The sequence below is a fragment of the Myxocyprinus asiaticus genome, chromosome 45 (assembly GCF_019703515.2).
Source record: "Myxocyprinus asiaticus isolate MX2 ecotype Aquarium Trade chromosome 45, UBuf_Myxa_2, whole genome shotgun sequence".
In the NCBI taxonomy this organism is placed as follows: Eukaryota; Metazoa; Chordata; class Actinopteri; order Cypriniformes; family Catostomidae; genus Myxocyprinus; species Myxocyprinus asiaticus.
In genome coordinates, this window is record NC_059388.1 from 5,583,035 (window position 1) to 5,600,284 (window position 17,250).

Genomic DNA, 17,250 nt, shown 5'->3' on the forward strand with positions numbered 1-17,250 from the left:
TCAAGCTTTTGTGGAGCTGCTGGGCAAAGCATTTGGGATTGATGGATTACCAGAGCAATATAAAACTTTCAGGGAAGTAATCAGAAAAAAAAAAAAAAAAAAAAAAGCTATCAGTATCCAGTAAACTTTCCACTTCCAAAAAAGGAAGACTAAAAATGTGTTTTTTAGGCCGATAGTGCTTCTAAGCAATTATTATAAAATACTTTTGAAATATATGACAAACAGACACAAAAGTGTCCTTGATGATTTAATGCATACACCACTATACACCAAAAAGGTATATTTATGATAATTTAAAATGATATATTTTAGATAATAAAGAAGTCTGCAAAGTTGCTTTTGGTCTTATTTTTCTCTGCCAATAGAAAGCTTTTATTTGTGAAGACCAGTATTTATTTAAAGTGTAATGAGTTTGGAGAATATTTTTTAAGTGTTGTTAGAAGTGGTTAAGTGTTTAAGTCCAGAAGAAGAGAGGGATAAGTCAATGTTGTCCTATGTCTGTTACAAAGTAAACTGACAGGTTAACGTTAAACATATGGTGGCTACTCTACTCAGGTTCATTAAGCTTCCTGTCTATGCAGATGAAGTTATAGGGTCCGTGTATGTTTTGACCATTTAATTTTCTATTTAAAAAGGAATAAAGAGAATGTGGAAAACAGCTACGTTTTCGTTTTAAGAAATGAAAAATGAGAATTTGGCTCAATTTTTCTTTCATTGGTAAAAAAAAATAAAAAATAGTTTAAGGCTTGAATATGATATTTGCACCTGTGGGCAGCACTGAAATGCCCCTTTCATCTAATTGGTCAACCCATCCCCCTCTTCTGTACTGCCTTAATCCTATCAGCGAGAATAAGAGTTTGAACCACTCTGCAAATTTGTCTAAATTTTAATTAAATATTGTCCCAAACCACCACTCACTGTAAACTAAACATACCACATGTAGTAGAAACTTGTTGTTGGGTACATAAATGGTGCTGTTGTGAGGTGTTGCCTCTAATGGATGATGAGTGAGAGACTGCAAGCCACATCACTAGGAGTTTGGTCTATTATATATAATTTTTTACATTAAATAACATACTATGATTTTGTAGTACCTGTGTTTCCGTGTCCCATTATTTAATGTATTAGGTTCTTTGAAACTTTTATCTGTTAGCCAGTTGGCTTGCTCATGTGTGACATGTTAAGCCAATCGGCTGGTTGGTTCTTTTTTTACATGTAATCGGGTAGCCAATCAACCAGTGTCTCTCTCTTTGTCTAACATTTAAATTGCTCAATTTTGCAGATAAGCCATTTTCACTAGAGCTCGCTGCAAGAGTTTTTTTTTTTTTTTTCTGAAAATGCTCAGGTGGTTGCTGGGGCTTTACTTCTATTAGCTTGCACGTTAAGGTCTGCTTTTGGCCTTGACACATATAAGCAAGTCTTTAACTAGGTTAGCCTTGGCCAAATCTGGCCTGGCGCACATGGCTATTTTAGGTCATTAGTTTAAATAAATCCATGCATAGCTTGGCTAAGTCACTGGTTAAATAAGCTCTGGGCTTTCCTGATCCAGACACAATAAGAGTCAGGCCACTAGCCGTTTAACCTTTTCACTCGTGAGTTTCTCCTGTACTGACGGACCCCCCAAGCATGAGTTCTTTAATGCACTCTGTACCTTACCTTACACTTCACAGCAGATGCACTGGAGTATAGATTATATCACTGCAGGTGCACTGAAGGTCATATTACAACATGATACAATATTTCATGATGGCGCCGCAGATGGCTGCCTCGGTGTGGAGCGCTTCTATTGTTTTGTTGTTTTTGTTTGTTTGTCCTGTGTTTAGTAATCTTTTTTCAGTCAGTTTTACCAGAGATGAACTGCTGAACATTTGACAGCACACACCAGTCAATCTTTTCCCGGATTTTGAATATTCAGACGTTTTGTTTGACATTTTAGTCGGAGGCGCAGCTGGGAGACACAGGCGAGGGAGACGAGCAGGTGTGCTGGTCAAACTCCGTCGGTGGGGCTTTCGAACAACGCTGCCCGGCATTCATCTAGCGAATCTCCGCTCTCTCCATAACAAAACGGACGAACTACATCTCCTCACCTGCACAAACAAGGACGTTTCAAACTCTGCTGCCTTGTGCTTCACAGAAACCTGGCTGAGTGAAGCCATTCCAGACAGCGCGTTACATCTGCCGGGCTTTCAGCTGTTCAGAGCGGATCACATCACGGAGTTAATGGGGAAAACAAGAGGAGGTGGAACATGCTTTTACATCAGTGAAAGTTGGTGTGCAGATGTAACTACGTTAAAGAGGATGTGCTGTCCTAATTTGGAAGCGCTCTTTATTAACTGTAAGCTTTTTGCCACGGGAGTTTTCCTCGTTTATTCTGGTGAGTGTGTATATCGCGCCAAACGTGTGTTTGAATGTCGCGCTGCAACAGCTGGCTGATCAAATCACAGACACAGAACAACAATACCCGAACTCAGTTATTATTATTCTTGGGGATTTTAAAAAGTAAACCTCACACGTGAACTGCCCAAATACAAACAGAACATTACATGCCCCACCAGAGACTGAAATATACTGGATTTGAGAGACTGGTGTTGGCCCACCTGAAGAACATCACTGGACCCTTTCTAGATCCCCTTCAATTTGCTTATCGAGCAAACAGGTCTATGGATGATGCAGTCAACATGGGATTGCATCATACTGGTTTGTATCAGCTACGAAATCAGACATCAGAAGACTACAAAGGACAGTTCGGACTGCTGAGAGGATTATTGGTTGCCCCCTGCCCCACCCTTCAAGAACTATACACTTCCAGATTTAGGAAAAAGGCTGGAAAAATCACTCTGGACCCCACTCACCCTGCCCACTATCTTTTTGAACTGTTGCCTTCTGGCCAACGCTTCAGAGCTCTGAGCACCAGAACCGTCAGTCACAGGAACAGTTTTTTCCCTCAGGCTATCCATCCCATGAACAGTTAAATTGCCCCATTGAGCAAAAACTATGTGCAATACACGGTATAGTCTTTCTTATATTTATCCAACACATCCAACCTCTTCTGCCATTTCATTCCTCTGAAAAAAAAAACAAAAAAAACATTTGCACTGTACATAACAGATTTGTATTTACACTGTACATAACAGATTGTATTAGATTTGCACTACCCATGTGTATGTGTATGTATGTGTGTGTCTGTATGTATGTGTATAATTCGTTTTATTTTTTATTATTATCTATGTCTTGCTGCTGTTTTTGTATTGTTTTTGTATTGTTGTACACTGCAAGCTCCTGTCACCAAGATGTCACCTTGTATGTGTAAGCATACTTGGCAATAAAGCTCATTCTGATTCTGATTCTGATTATATATTATCAAACATAAAATGTGGTTTTAGATGTTTAGAATGATTGATTATGATACAACCTCAATTCCAAAACAGTATGAAAAATTTTAATAAAAACTAAAAGGAGTCATTTGTAAATTATATTCACCCTTTACTATATTGAAAGCACTACAACTAAACATTATATGATGTTTTACCTTGTGAATTTTTTTGTTTGTTTGTTTGTTTGTTTGTTTTTTGTGTGAAAATGTTCAGTAATTTCAAATCAGATGATTGCAACACGCTCCACAAAAGTTGGGACAGTTGAGTGTTTACCACTGTGAAACATCACCATTTCTTCTAAAAACACTTAATATGCATTTAGGCACTGAAGACACAAGTTTGATAAGTTTAAAAAGTGGAATTTTCCTCCATTCTTCCATTATGCAGGTCTTTAGCTGCACAGTTGTACGAGGTCTTCGTTGCCGTATTGTGCGCTTCATAATGCACCACACATTCTCAATTTGAGATGGTCAGGACTGCAGGCAGGCCAATCTAGCACCCGCACTCTTTGCTTATTCGGCCAGTATGTGGTTTGAAATTGTCCTGCTGAAAATTCCGGGACGTCCCTGGAAAAGACGGTGCTGTATGCCAATATTTTTACATATCTGTCTGCATTAATGGTGCCCTCACAGATGTGCGAGTTACCCATGCCATGGGCACTGACACACCCCTGGCACATACAGACACTGGCTTTTGGACCTGATGCTGATAACAGTTTGGATGGTCATTTTCCTCTTTGGCCTGGAGCACATGACGGCTGTGTTTTTCAAAAACTATTTGAAATGTGGACTTATTGGACCAAAAAACACAGTTCCACTGTTCAACTTTCCTTCTAAGATGAGACCGAGCCCAGAGAAGTCAGCAGCGCTTCTGGACAGTGTTGATGTAGGGCTTCTGCTTTGCACAATAAAGTTTTAACTTGCATCTGTGGATGCAGAGACGAATGGTGTTGACTAACAAAGGTTTACTAAAGTAATCCCAAACCCATGTTCATGATATCCATTACAGATTCATGTTTTTTAAGACAGTGATATCTGAGGGATCAGAGATCACGCGCATTCAGAAGTGGTTTTTGTCTTGCCGTTTACACACTGAGATTAATTATATTGTGCACTTAGAGGGTGAAATGCCCAAAATCCTTAAAAATTTTCTTAGGGGAACATTGTTCTCAAAGTGCTGGATTATTTACTTGAAGGACTAGGCTGTTTTGGGAGGCTCCTTATATACTATGACAAGATTGCCTCACCTGTTTAACATTTTCTTGTTATTTTAACTTGTCAAATTGTTATTAGTCATAAATTGCCCCTGTCTCAACTTTTTTGGATTGTGTTGCAATCATCTGATTTGAAATTACTGTACATTAAAAAAACAAAGAAATTCACAAGGTAAAACATCATATAATGTGTAGTTGTAGTGTTTTCAATTTAGCAAAGGGTGAATATAATTTACAAATCACTCATTTTTGTTTTTATTAGCATTTTTCATACTGTCCCAACTTTTTTGGATTTGGGGTTGTAGATAAGATGCGATTGCAAATGTGCTTGCCGGCTATGCGTACCACCTTATTGTTTACATGCAATGCAGCATGGGATTCAGTTTGTTATAGAAGCATAGAAGGTTCTAAAAACCTAGCCCTTCCACTTTCCCAGTACCGAAAGTGGTTAGAATGAGTGATGGATGGAATGGGAGACGGCTCGAGTGGACTGACTAGTTTGTATATTCTTTGTTTGATGTCAGAAAATATGGCCGCATCGCAGCATCCGGTAACGGCTTTAAACTTTTATTTAGTGATTGTTTGAACGTTTGTAACATATAAAAATAAAGATATTGTGATGTTGAAAAGACTATTTGAGCAGCTGATTCATTATGAAAACCGCTTCAGTCCCTCTTTTGCTGGTAAACTGCAGCACGAATGCAGATCACACCGGCTTGATTGTATGCACCTGAACCCAGCCTAGTGTAACCACACCAGTTTGATCGTACGTGCAAAAGGGTTAAGCCATTTGGCCAAACAGGCCCAGCCACACATAGAAATTTAGTTCATTAGTGTTATGCATAGTGTAAGGCACACCTAGCAAGCATACAATCTGTACACATGGCTATTCGGAGCAGCAGCAGTACACAAGTCTTGGTGATAGATCAGCTTGGTTGGGGGAGGATGTGTTTCGTGTTTATGTGTTATGCAATTGTGCAGCTTCCCTGCTTTGTTGGGGGATTGCATGTATGTCTATTTGTGCAGCAGAATGTCCTACATACTCAATTCAGCATGCTGCGTTATGTCTAATTGTGCAGCAGCATGTCAACATGCTTAAGTCAGTATGCCTCTGTTGTTCTAGCAGTAGCAAGTATCTGTACATGCTCTGCAGCAGCAGCATAGAAGATCTAGTCAACCAAGATCAATATCCTATCAATATGACATACCCACATTAAAATGCTAAGTCTTTCAGAGAGTTGACATGACTAAAATGACTGGAGTTCAGTTTTTTCTTGTTTTTGTCTCCAAAACGGAATAACCAATAAACCGACTGTTTACTTGTTTTTCCACAAGAAATAAATGGGCAAAATTGAGAAAACACTTTTTTTTTCTTTTTTTTTTTAAAGATTGCTATAAGAAATAGAAAAACAAGTTTCTCATTTTTTTTTATTTTATTTTATTTTTATTATTATTATTATTCAAGCAAATTAAATAAGTGCACAACTTGATTATTTGATTTTCACAAGTGGATGGACATGACACAGCTATTTCTACTGATTGTTTACCCTGCAATGTCATCTGCTCTTCCTCATTCCCTTCCTGCAGACTAAAAGCCATTTCACACGGGACACAGCAAGTTTTTTCTTACATTGGGAGTAGTCAATGCGGTGCTCTCGTTGCGGTTTAATGTGCACATGTTGCCATTCAGAAAGGAAATGATTTTGCCTGACATGTCTACTTGTATACATTTTTTAAAAGTGAAATATGAGGGAATAAATTTGTGTTCGCCAAGTCCTTAGGTAGTATAATTATATGTGTACCTTACATTTTTAATGGCTACAAATAGTTTTCATTTTGTTAGGATACAGCAACTAACAATGAACTAATTAAATAAAATGGCACCCTCATCTATTATTAAGCTGTCTTTCTTTAAAATTTTGGCTATACAATCTGGATACAGGTTATATGTTACATATTTTAATTATGCACAACGTTTAACCAATAGCTACACAATAAAATTATATGATTTTATGGACAACTAAATGTGTTTAAAATTTAATGGGAATTAACTTGAATAGTCTTGTTGTGTGGCGCTCTTGGCTTACTAGGTGCCCTGTAGGAAATACAGAACTATCTGAGTAAGGCTCTTCAAGCCACAATGTGATAGTGTTTTTAATTTTATTAGGGCCCGAGCACCAATGGTGCGAGGACCCCATTGTTCTACTAGGCATTTATTAGGGCCCAAGCACTGATGGTGTGAGGACCATATTGTTCTTCTAGGCGTTTCTTAGGGTCCAAGCACTGAAAGTGCGAAGACCCTATTGTTCTTCTAAGGATTATTATTAGGGCCCAAGCACTGAAAGTGTGAAGACCCTATTGTTCTTCTAAGGATTATTAAGGCCCAAGCACTGAAAGTGTGAGGCCCTATTGCTCTTCTAAGGATTATTAGGGCCCGAGCACCGATGGTGCGAGCACCTTATTATTCTTCTAGGCGTTTATTATTTTTTCCCCAAATGAATCGCATTTTTGAGGGCCTAAACATACTCGAAAACTAATGAAACTTTGCACACACATCAGAAGTGGCGAAAATTTACATCTGATATGGGTTTCGAAATTAGGTGTGGCAAAATGGCTCGATAGCGCCACCTACAAACTTTCAACGATGTGCGCTTTACACTACGTTTCACCTACATGTACGAAAATCGGTACACGTGTAACATGACAGTACCTACAAAAAAGTCTCTTTGACCCATGCCCTAAACTCAACAGGAAGTCAGCCATTTTTATATTTCTCTTCAATTTTTGCAAAGTTTTTGCAATTTCCAGGCCCCGTACTTTAACGAAATCCTCCTAGAGATTTCATCTGATCTACTTCATATTTGGTTATTCTAATCTAATGGCCTTGGCAATGCTAAAGAGTTTTCACTGCACGGCGTGACCATGACGGTCTGTCAATGTTCAATGTTTCGCCATGAAAAAGGAAGTTGTTATAACTCATACATGCAATGTCCAATCTGCACCAAACATCACATGTTTGATAATAGTCCCGGCCTGAATACATCTACGTGCAAATATTCAGTTATAGTCATAGCGCCACCTATTGACAACAGCTAATTCCAGGTCTTGTACTTTAACAAACTCCTCTCAGAGATTTAATCAGATCAACATCATATTCGGTCAGTCTAATCCAATGGCCTTGGTGATGTTAAATTGCTAAGATTTTGAGTTTTCATTGAAGGGCGTGTCTGTGGTGGCCTGACAAAGTTCGATGTGAAATGGATCATATTTTTGAGGCCTAAACATTGAGTTTTCTTTGAACGGCGTGTCCATGGCAGCCTGGCATATTTCGATGTTTCGCCATGAAAAAGGAAGTTGTTGTAACTCAAACATACAATTTCCAATCTGCCCCAAACTTCACATGTTTGATAACAGTCCCATCCAGAATACATCTACGTGCCAATATTCAGTTATAGTCATAGCGCCAAGTACTGGCAACAGGAAGTGACATGTTTTGATGTATAGTTATAAAAGTCGTATTTGTTGTGAAGTAATAAGTGTATTACCTCAGGAAAAAATAACTTTCCAGTCAGACGCAGCTGAAGTAGACCTACTAAACTGCCTGAGAAAAATGCGTTGTCTTGTTTAAATATCCGCTGTGATATAAGATTCTGTCAGGCTATATGTCAGTATCATTATTCTGATGTTATTTCCGTATCTTTGATAAACTTTGTTGTGAAATAAAAAGCCTTTACCTCCTTAACTCTCCTGTCCTCTCAAAATTACATACAAAATAAATGACCTGAAGAATGAAATACATTATAACATAAAAAGTGCTAAAAAGTGCTACAAAAATTGAATGCTGTTCCCCTGGCACAGCAGCCCCAACGTGCACCAGGGTGCGAGGGCCCATTCATCGCTGCTTGCAGCTTTAATTATTATTATTATTATTTTATTCTTCTTTTCAAGATTTTCGGTACTTTTGGAGAACATAACATGCGTGAAAACTCTTGAAAGTTTGCACACACATCAGAGTCGCTGGCCATTAGGGCATGGCAAACTTGCAGGGGGGGTCATGCAGGGGGGCCTGTGCAGCACAACCTAGAACATGGGCCTGTTCGGGGGTCTCTGTAGCACATCCCTTTTGAGCTACAGTCACCAAACTTTGTACACATATAGATCTCATCAAGCCGGACAACTTTCGTGCTGACAGTCATAAGCTCTACCCAAAAGGAAGTTGGCCATTATGGATTGTTTGAAAAATGTATGCTGTGGAATTTGATATACTCGTCAGAGGGATTTCATGTTACAGGTACCAAATGTGGGCGACATCATGCCAAGACATTGACGATGCTAAATTGCGAAGGGACTTTTGATATATTGAATGGTGTTGCCATGGCGAAGTGATAAAATAACATCCAAAAAATGGAATAAGGAAATATCTCATATCTTCTATGTGCAGAAAATTAAAAACATCAAAATTGAGCCAAATGTTTGTCCTTGCAAGCTGTTCATATTGATGTGACTATTGTGGGTCATGGTCGTAGCTCCACCAACTGGCAGAAGGAAGTGTGTCACTTTTAACAGACTTTGAAATATCCATTTTACGTTAACCTGAATTGCTTCAAAAAAAATTTAGCTCTTGATATCTTAAATACTGTTGCATGGCAATGCATTAAATGTTGTCATTCCTTTTTGTGCATATTCACTTGTTTTGAGGTACTTGGCATGCTTGGATTTTAAAGTTTATTGATAATAAACATATTTCTTAATTTCTATATAAATAAAATATAATAAAAATATCAACTGAAATGTAAAAATACTAAACCCAGGCTGTCTAACCCAGTGTGTTGTAATTGCCACTCTGAGTGGTATTTATTTTGTCAAAAAACCAAGGTTTTGATACAATTAACCATGGTTTTACTACAGCATTACTGTAGTATCTATATGGTAACTTGATTTCAGTAATAGTAAACATATAATAATATCTATGGTTCATTTTGAGGTGTTATATGTGGCTTATACTTATGAATTTTTTAAGGGTTAACAAAGGGGCCTAATAATTTTCTGTTTAGGCCCATAAATATATAAAAAAAAATAATAAATAATAAAGTTACACATTTTATCCAAAGAATTCGTCAAAAATCAGTTTAATAGAGGTATCGGTTTTGGTTTCGATATCGGCGATATTGGCCTAAAAGTACTTGGTATCGGATCGAAAAGTAAATAAGTGGTATTGTCCATCTCTACCGTCATGCCTTCAGAATCCCTCAACAGTGCACGTGAATAGGCATCTAAAGTCAGTTTGTCAGATTCATCAGCCAATCAGATTGATTTATTTGTTCTTGTGGGTGTGGTCAGTGTGAACATGCAATATTCTAAACTAATTTATGTCCTCATTTGCCCTACATTAATTTAGAGGCTATTTGTGCATATGAATAATGAATGCAGACTCAAATTTAATATACTTTAAATTTATTTTGACAGTGCACAGAGAAAAAAATGCAACAACAGAATTGCAACGAAACTACAGGCCTAAATTACTTCTGTGCTCATATTAAAGACCTACTTAGACTACCTTAAAACCTAATGCCATAAATTACATTTGTTAATTTAATTTAAAGACAGTTTATGGATAAATAAAAATGGTAAATAATTTCATTGCAATATAATCTTTAGATCTACATATTTTTTCAGTAAATAATTGTATTAAATTATAGCAAAACTTAAATTAATCAGTTAGCAAAAAAGTAAAAATTAAAATTTGATAGATTGGGGTTGTATGTTTTTTCTTGGGGGCTAATCACATGGACGTGGCTATTGCAGGTGGTATAGCCTCCCATTCGTCTTGGCAAAATGCCTCCAGGTCATACAAAGTCTTTGGTCATCTTGCATGAATCGCATGTTTGAGATCTCCCCAGAGTGGCTCGATGATATTAAGTTCAGGAGACTGTGATGGCCACTCCAGAATCTTCACCTTTTTCTGCTGTAACCACTGGAGGGTCAACTTGGCCTTGTGCTTAAGGTCATTGTCGTGCTGGAAAGTCCAAGAGCGTCCCATGCGCAGCTTTAGTGCAGAAGAATGCAAATTGTTTGCCAGTATTTTCTGATCTTTTCACAAGATTCCCCGTGCCTTTAGAGCTCACATACCCCCAAAGTAAGCCACCACCATGCTTCACAGTGGGGATGGTATTCTTTTCACTATAGGTCTTGTTGACCCCTCTCCAAACATAGCGCTTATGGTTGTGACCATAAAGCTCTGTTTTGGTCTCGTCACTCCAAATTACAGTGTGCCAGAAGCTGTGAGGCATGTCAAGGTGTTGTTGGGCATATTGTAACCGGGCTTTTTTGTGGCATTGGCACAGTAAAGGCTTCTTTCTGACAACTCGACCATGCAGCTCATTTTTATTCAAGTATCGTCGTATTGTGCTCCATGAAACAACCACACCATCTTTTTCCAGACCAGCCTGTATTTCTTCTGGGTCCAAGTTTACATATTTCATTTGATGTCATTTATTTTCTCTAACTTCAGTAATACATTGAGAAATCACCGATTAGGTGCAAGTGTTTTAAATCTTGAGTTATGAACAAATAGACGCCATAAAAATCATGGTCACCACAGGGAGTTGGCAAAGCAGCCCCAACGTGCACCAGGGTGTGGGGGCCATTCATCGCTGCTTGCAGTTTAATTTCATTTTTATTTTTTTTATATAAAAGCCCCATTATAGTAGCTGGGCTTTTTAATATTATACCCCATGTGAGTGCCTTAAATTTTAGGCTTGATATCTTGAAACCAGCAACGTGATTCTCTGAGGCCAGGTTGGGTGAAACCCTTTTGTTATAGTACCCTACTAAATTTACCTACTGAATACCAAAAAAATAAAAAATAAAAAATAAAAATTCCACTAATGGTGATTCATTTTTTGAGTGTGATTGGCTTTGTTCAGGTTCAAATCAAGGTATTATTTTTTTAATATTTTTTTATAAACAAAGCAAAATGCATGTTAGCAAATGTAAATCATGAATGGTATGTGTTTGGTTGCATTTTATTTTATGAATTCCCTGGAATGGTGAGCAGCCTAGGGTGAGTGGTAAGTGAAGAGCTGCATGTGGCTCGGCACCCCGGCAATAAACTTCACACTTGTGACTGACACGTCCCATCTAAAATGGCCTATGATGCATATGTTTTCACCCCGACTACCATTAAGATGAAAAAATAAATAAAAATACAGACTAAAAAAGCAAAAGTCGAAAGAATGAAAAATGTAATATGACAGAGAGTATGAAATAAAACAAAATACATGAACAGTGTAGGCCTATTTCTTAAAAAAAATTCTATAGGTCCTAAGCTTTTTTATCCTTTATAGTCTATACTCTTCAAAACCATGACAATGTTCCATGAGGCTTATCCGATGAACATTTAATAATTGCTGCAAAAAAAAACAAAAACAAAAAAAAAAAAACCTTGGTCCATCAAATCTTAGTCACCATTCAGGGCCTTGTTTCCCCTGCAGTTATTGGCTTGATTGAATGTTCTGATATTATTAATATTAATATTAACAACAATGATCAAATAACAAAGTCTATTTATTTACAGTTAGGTAACAGCACCCCAATTTAATCACGCTTAATTTCCTTTTTAATATAAAACAGTCCTGCCACCCCACCCCATGGTGACAAAAGCAAGTTGTTGGGTGTTCAGTGGTTGTCGTATCCAGTTGTCCAGTTGCTTTATGTGAGATAGCATTGCAACAAACATGCAGCAGTCAGACATTTTCTTCATACATATATATATATATATATATATATATACGTATATTGTATGGCCATATATTTGCATATATTGTATGGCCATATATGAGATTTCTGTATGGGTAAGCAAGAGATACTTATGTCAGGTTTCTTTTTGCCTTGAACTACAAGGGTACTAGGTATTAAAAAAAGTACTTTTCCTTAACATTCCAGCATCAGACTTTTTAACTGCTTAAATAGGGAAGTACTTGACTGTACATCTTGTGGAATACATCTTGTCCCATCATCGGGGGGCCAGGACAAAAGACCATCCCAGGCCCTGTGACGAATAGGCCCACTTAAACATGCGTCCTCCAAAATTCTTAAAACAAAAGTTCTCTAAAAGCATGTGGAAATTGTTTTTATTTTTTTATTAAATGATAAGCATTGATACACAATATTAAGCCATCTTTACACTGCAAAGGTGCCATTGAAACCACATCTGAATCCTAAGCCTGTTAATTATACCTGTGTCTATTGGAAATATATTGTGGTTTTAGCTCTTTTTAATCATTATAGTGCTTTTTTACTTTTAAGGTTAAACTTGGACCTATATGTCAACTTTTGGGCTACAAAGGAAGATTAACCATTTAAGAAATATCATGTACTGCACTGTACACACACACACAGATTCTGCAAAGTGCATACTTTCCTAGTGCAATGCTGTGCCGTTTGACTGCATGAGCTCAGCAATCATGGGAGATCTCATTAAAAGATGCCACAGCTCTCCAAATCCAAAAAGAAACAAACAAATACTTTCATTTCGGAATGAAATAGTGGAATTATTCTCTCTTTTCCTCTCTCACACACATATATAGACTCTCATATTCATCTACTACAATCTCTCTCTGTCTTTTTTGAAGCAATAGACATCATACATCATACATCATACACTTGGGTCATGGTTGAGCCTGAGGGAAAACAAATCCCTATTACAATAGTAACATATACCCATTCATTTCTATGAGGAAAAACTGGTTGAAATGGCCACAGTCTAGCTATCTATCCAGGGCCGTAACCACATTATACATTGAGGAAGACAAGCCCCCCCCCCCCCCCCCAATACTCAGATATGGCCAGATTGTGCCCCCCAATAATTGATATCCTTGTTGCTGTTCTGTTGCAGTTCATTATGCGGCACTGTTTAATTGTCATTAAGTTGTTGCAGGAATAACACAATGGTTTAAAAAAATTTAAGTTTTTAGCGTGCTCTGTAGTCTAACAACATTTGCCAATGTCATTTGAGATAGACAATCAAATCAATGAAGGCGGGGCTCAAGTTTAAGAAGCTGAGTAGGAACCTCGTGGATTATTCCAGCGCCACGCAGCATGCACGCATCAGTGTCAGCAGTTCAGGTTAAGAGTGTTAGTGTCATGTAAGATGTCAGCATATAACTAAACATGAAATATTTGCCCACAATTTTATGACTGAAATGTTGTACAGACCAACAGTAACTTCCAATGGTGCAAACTATTCACCATTTGGCGAAATTTGCTGTTTTTAATTTTAAATATGTCACGTACAGTATGTGATTTGTATGTCATTCATAATTGTGAATGTGAAAACATTACCGGGGCCGTTTTCAGCATATAAGGCTTAAGACAAAGAGTGAATGTGTGTATATTGTAAAAGAATTGAATGAATGTGGTTATCTGGTAAGTTTCTGAAGTACCTTTTTAGAGAATTCACTTGATATTGTCTTAGAAAATGATCTATATCACAAAGTAGAGCGTTTTCACCCTCAGATTAGAACTAGAACATGGTAAGACCTGTGACTTGTGGCTTCAATTGAGTTTTTAGGTTGTAGCAAGGACAGTGTCTTATATTTTTAATGCAAATATTATTAGGTAATCATTTAAAATCAATTTAAGATTTTCTTTATGTCTTTAATTAATTCTGAATTTTGTACAGCATCTTCTAAGAATCTTCTTTTAAAAGAGACCATTTTTATTTTGAGGATGAGCCACCAGTTAAAGTAGTTCACCTAAAAATAGGAAATGTACTTTTACTCACTCATTTACTCACCCTTATGTTGTTCAAAACCCACTTTTCTTGGAACATAAAAATAGATATTTTAAGCAGCTCTATTCCATAGAATAACAGTTTATAGTGAGCAGGAGTTCAAAAGGACAAATACTATAAAGCATTATTAAAGGTTCAGTATAAAAACATCATCACAGTAGTCCATATGATTCGTGCATTATATTCCAAGCTTTCTGGGGCCATACAACAGCTATATGTACTTTTATGGTATATTAATAATGATTTTTTTTCTTTGGATCTTGACAGTAGTGCTCAATGTGAACTGTTTTTGTTCGGATTCTCAAAGAAAAGTGTGTTAAGATTCTACTGGGGGGGAAAAAACACAATGAGGGACAACTTGATGGCAGTAAATAATTATGTGTATTTTCTTTTTGCTAGCCAGCTGACACAGTCATATCATTTTAAAGATACATCAGTGATGAAAAGAAATTCAAATTATATTCATCTTTTCTTTAATACAGCACAAAAAAGAAAGTAAAGATGACAAAAACAGGCAAATTGCTAGCAATGTAGACACAGTGGTAGACTTGTACTGTGTGAACTTCTGTGTGGAAAAAAATTATGTATCATTAAAAACAAAAATTATAAAATTTTGGGCCTTTAATGCATTTAAAGCCTTTATTCAGAAAATTATTTCATTCAGAGCCTTTACTATTTTAAAGGACCAAAGAGGACCATTATATTTGTGACCTCAACACCCGTGACCCCCCACCCCCAAAATGGTTTGGTCCCCCCAATGTTCAAGACAAGGTTACGGCCTTGTATCTATTCCCATATCTTTGAACTAATTGTAAATTGGATATACAGCAGTCTTCTTTGAAATTCTTTTAGAAATAAATGTGTAAATATAGTAAACATTATTTGTTTTCCCTCAGCCTTCTTGCTGATTGTATCTATGGATTCTTATGAGAAGATTGTTATATACTCACTCTAACACATCTCTGTTGAAGGGCTTCTTGCTATTGCCAAGGAACTCGCCAATAATCTGCCGGCTCAGCCCCTTCCTCTGTAGCAGAAAGTGTGCTACACCGATGGGCGTATCCGGAATGAAACCACACGAGATGAGAAACTGGAGGCCTTTGTCTGGATTTCTGTTTGATTCGTTGAAAGAAAGGTAGTGGAAGGAAAGGGGGGGGGGGGGAGAGATAGATATTTGCTATTAGAGCTGTTAACACCATAAGACATGAAAATGGACAGGCCATAACTTACAACATTACTATTACACTGGGCAACAATGTGAACAGCATTACCCAGATAGCAAGCAAACAATGAGGTAAATCAGTCTAAGCAACTGTGGAAACTTGATAACCAATAAACAATTACTGTGATCAATGAGCCTGTGAAATTACTGTAATGGAGGAAAAGCTAAGACCACATACACATATACAAAGCAGGCTGCAGTTCAGGGGCTTCAAGCTCTTGAGTGATCACAACATCACTATTTCATTTCCATGAAATAATGACACTCCTTAAAGATGATTACACATTACACTGCATCATAATTCACAGGGGAATGTCATTTGGGATTTGCGAATGCAACCTGGCACTCAAACCACTAATTAGTATGGAGCTTTTAGAGAATTCGTACCATATGAAGTCTTTTGTTTCTCCCAATTTGGAATGCCCAATTCCCACTACTTAGTAGGTCCTCATGATGGCGCAGTTACTCACCTCAATCCAGGTGGTGGAGGACTCTCAGTTGCCTCCGTTTCTGAGACAGTCAATCTGCGCATCTTATCACGTGACTCATCGTGCATGACACTGCGGAGACTCCGCATGTGGAGGCTCATGCTACTCTCCACGATCCACGCACAACTTACCATGCACCACATTGAGAGTGAGAGCCACTAATCGCAACCACTAGGAGGTTACCTCATGTGACTTTTACCCTCCCTAGAAACTGGGCCAATTTGGTTGCTTAGGAGACCTGGCTGGAGTCACTCAGCACACCCTGGATTCAAACTCGCGACTCCAGGGGTGGTAGTCAGCGTCAGTACTTGCTGAGCTACCCAGGCCCCCATATGAAGTCTTTTAACCTCTTGATGTCTACTGCTCATTTCGGCTGCCGGCTACATTTTTCACACCCAAATTTAAAAGCTCACCTTATAGACATGCAGTGGACTAATTGCAAAATATTTGTATTATTTCACAGAAAAATATAACAAATCCCAAAATTCTGAAATTAGGTTGTATATGTTTACAGTCTTATGATGATCAGGGCCATCCTTAGGGAGGTGCGTTTTGGGGGGAGGTGATCTATGGGTTGTTGAACAAGTTTCTGCAAGTAATGCTGCTTTTTCCATCATAATTAACCGACAAATTAAAAGCAGAATTATCCTTCAGAACCACATATCACTGAACCACATATAATTTCACAGCTCTTAAATATAATAAAGTGACAGGTGTTTTATTGTAACTGACAAGCAGGCTGTTCATAAACTACATCATGTTCCCCTCAGTAAAGTTTGACTGTGTTGGCAGGGGCTGTATATTTATTATGAGGAGTAAATTGTAGGAATGAATGGGGAAGAGAAAGTGAAATAGGGAGATGCTAGAATGCAGTCAGGCAAACCACGGTTTTTCTCAACATGTGGATGAATGAAAGTTTACTGGCCTCTACTTTAAATCCATATACTTTTTTTTTTTTTTTTTTCGCAGGGCAATGATGTGGTCTTGAGAATGTTGATGGAGGGAATAAAGCGACTCTATAAAGTACAGCCATGAAGCTTCTTTCAGCTCCCCTTCATCACTTTTACTGTCTTCAGGCAGAAGAGCATTGACATTCTGGTAATTGATAAGACACTGAATGGATATATAGAGGTTGTTAATGTCTGCTTGGCTTGCATGGA

The 17,250-nt window shown here is 37.7% G+C and overlaps 1 protein-coding gene across 1 annotated transcript in view; it reads right to left on the reverse strand.

Moving 5' to 3' along the window:
• The window catches only part of LOC127435314 (IQ motif and SEC7 domain-containing protein 3-like), a 151,054-nt gene that overhangs the window by 81,282 nt on the left and 52,522 nt on the right, over window positions 1-17,250 (reverse strand). The window contains exon 4 of the mRNA XM_051688705.1: window positions 15,331-15,492. Within this exon, the coding sequence (XP_051544665.1) occupies window positions 15,331-15,492 (162 nt within the window). The remainder of the gene's footprint in view (window positions 1-15,330; window positions 15,493-17,250) is intronic.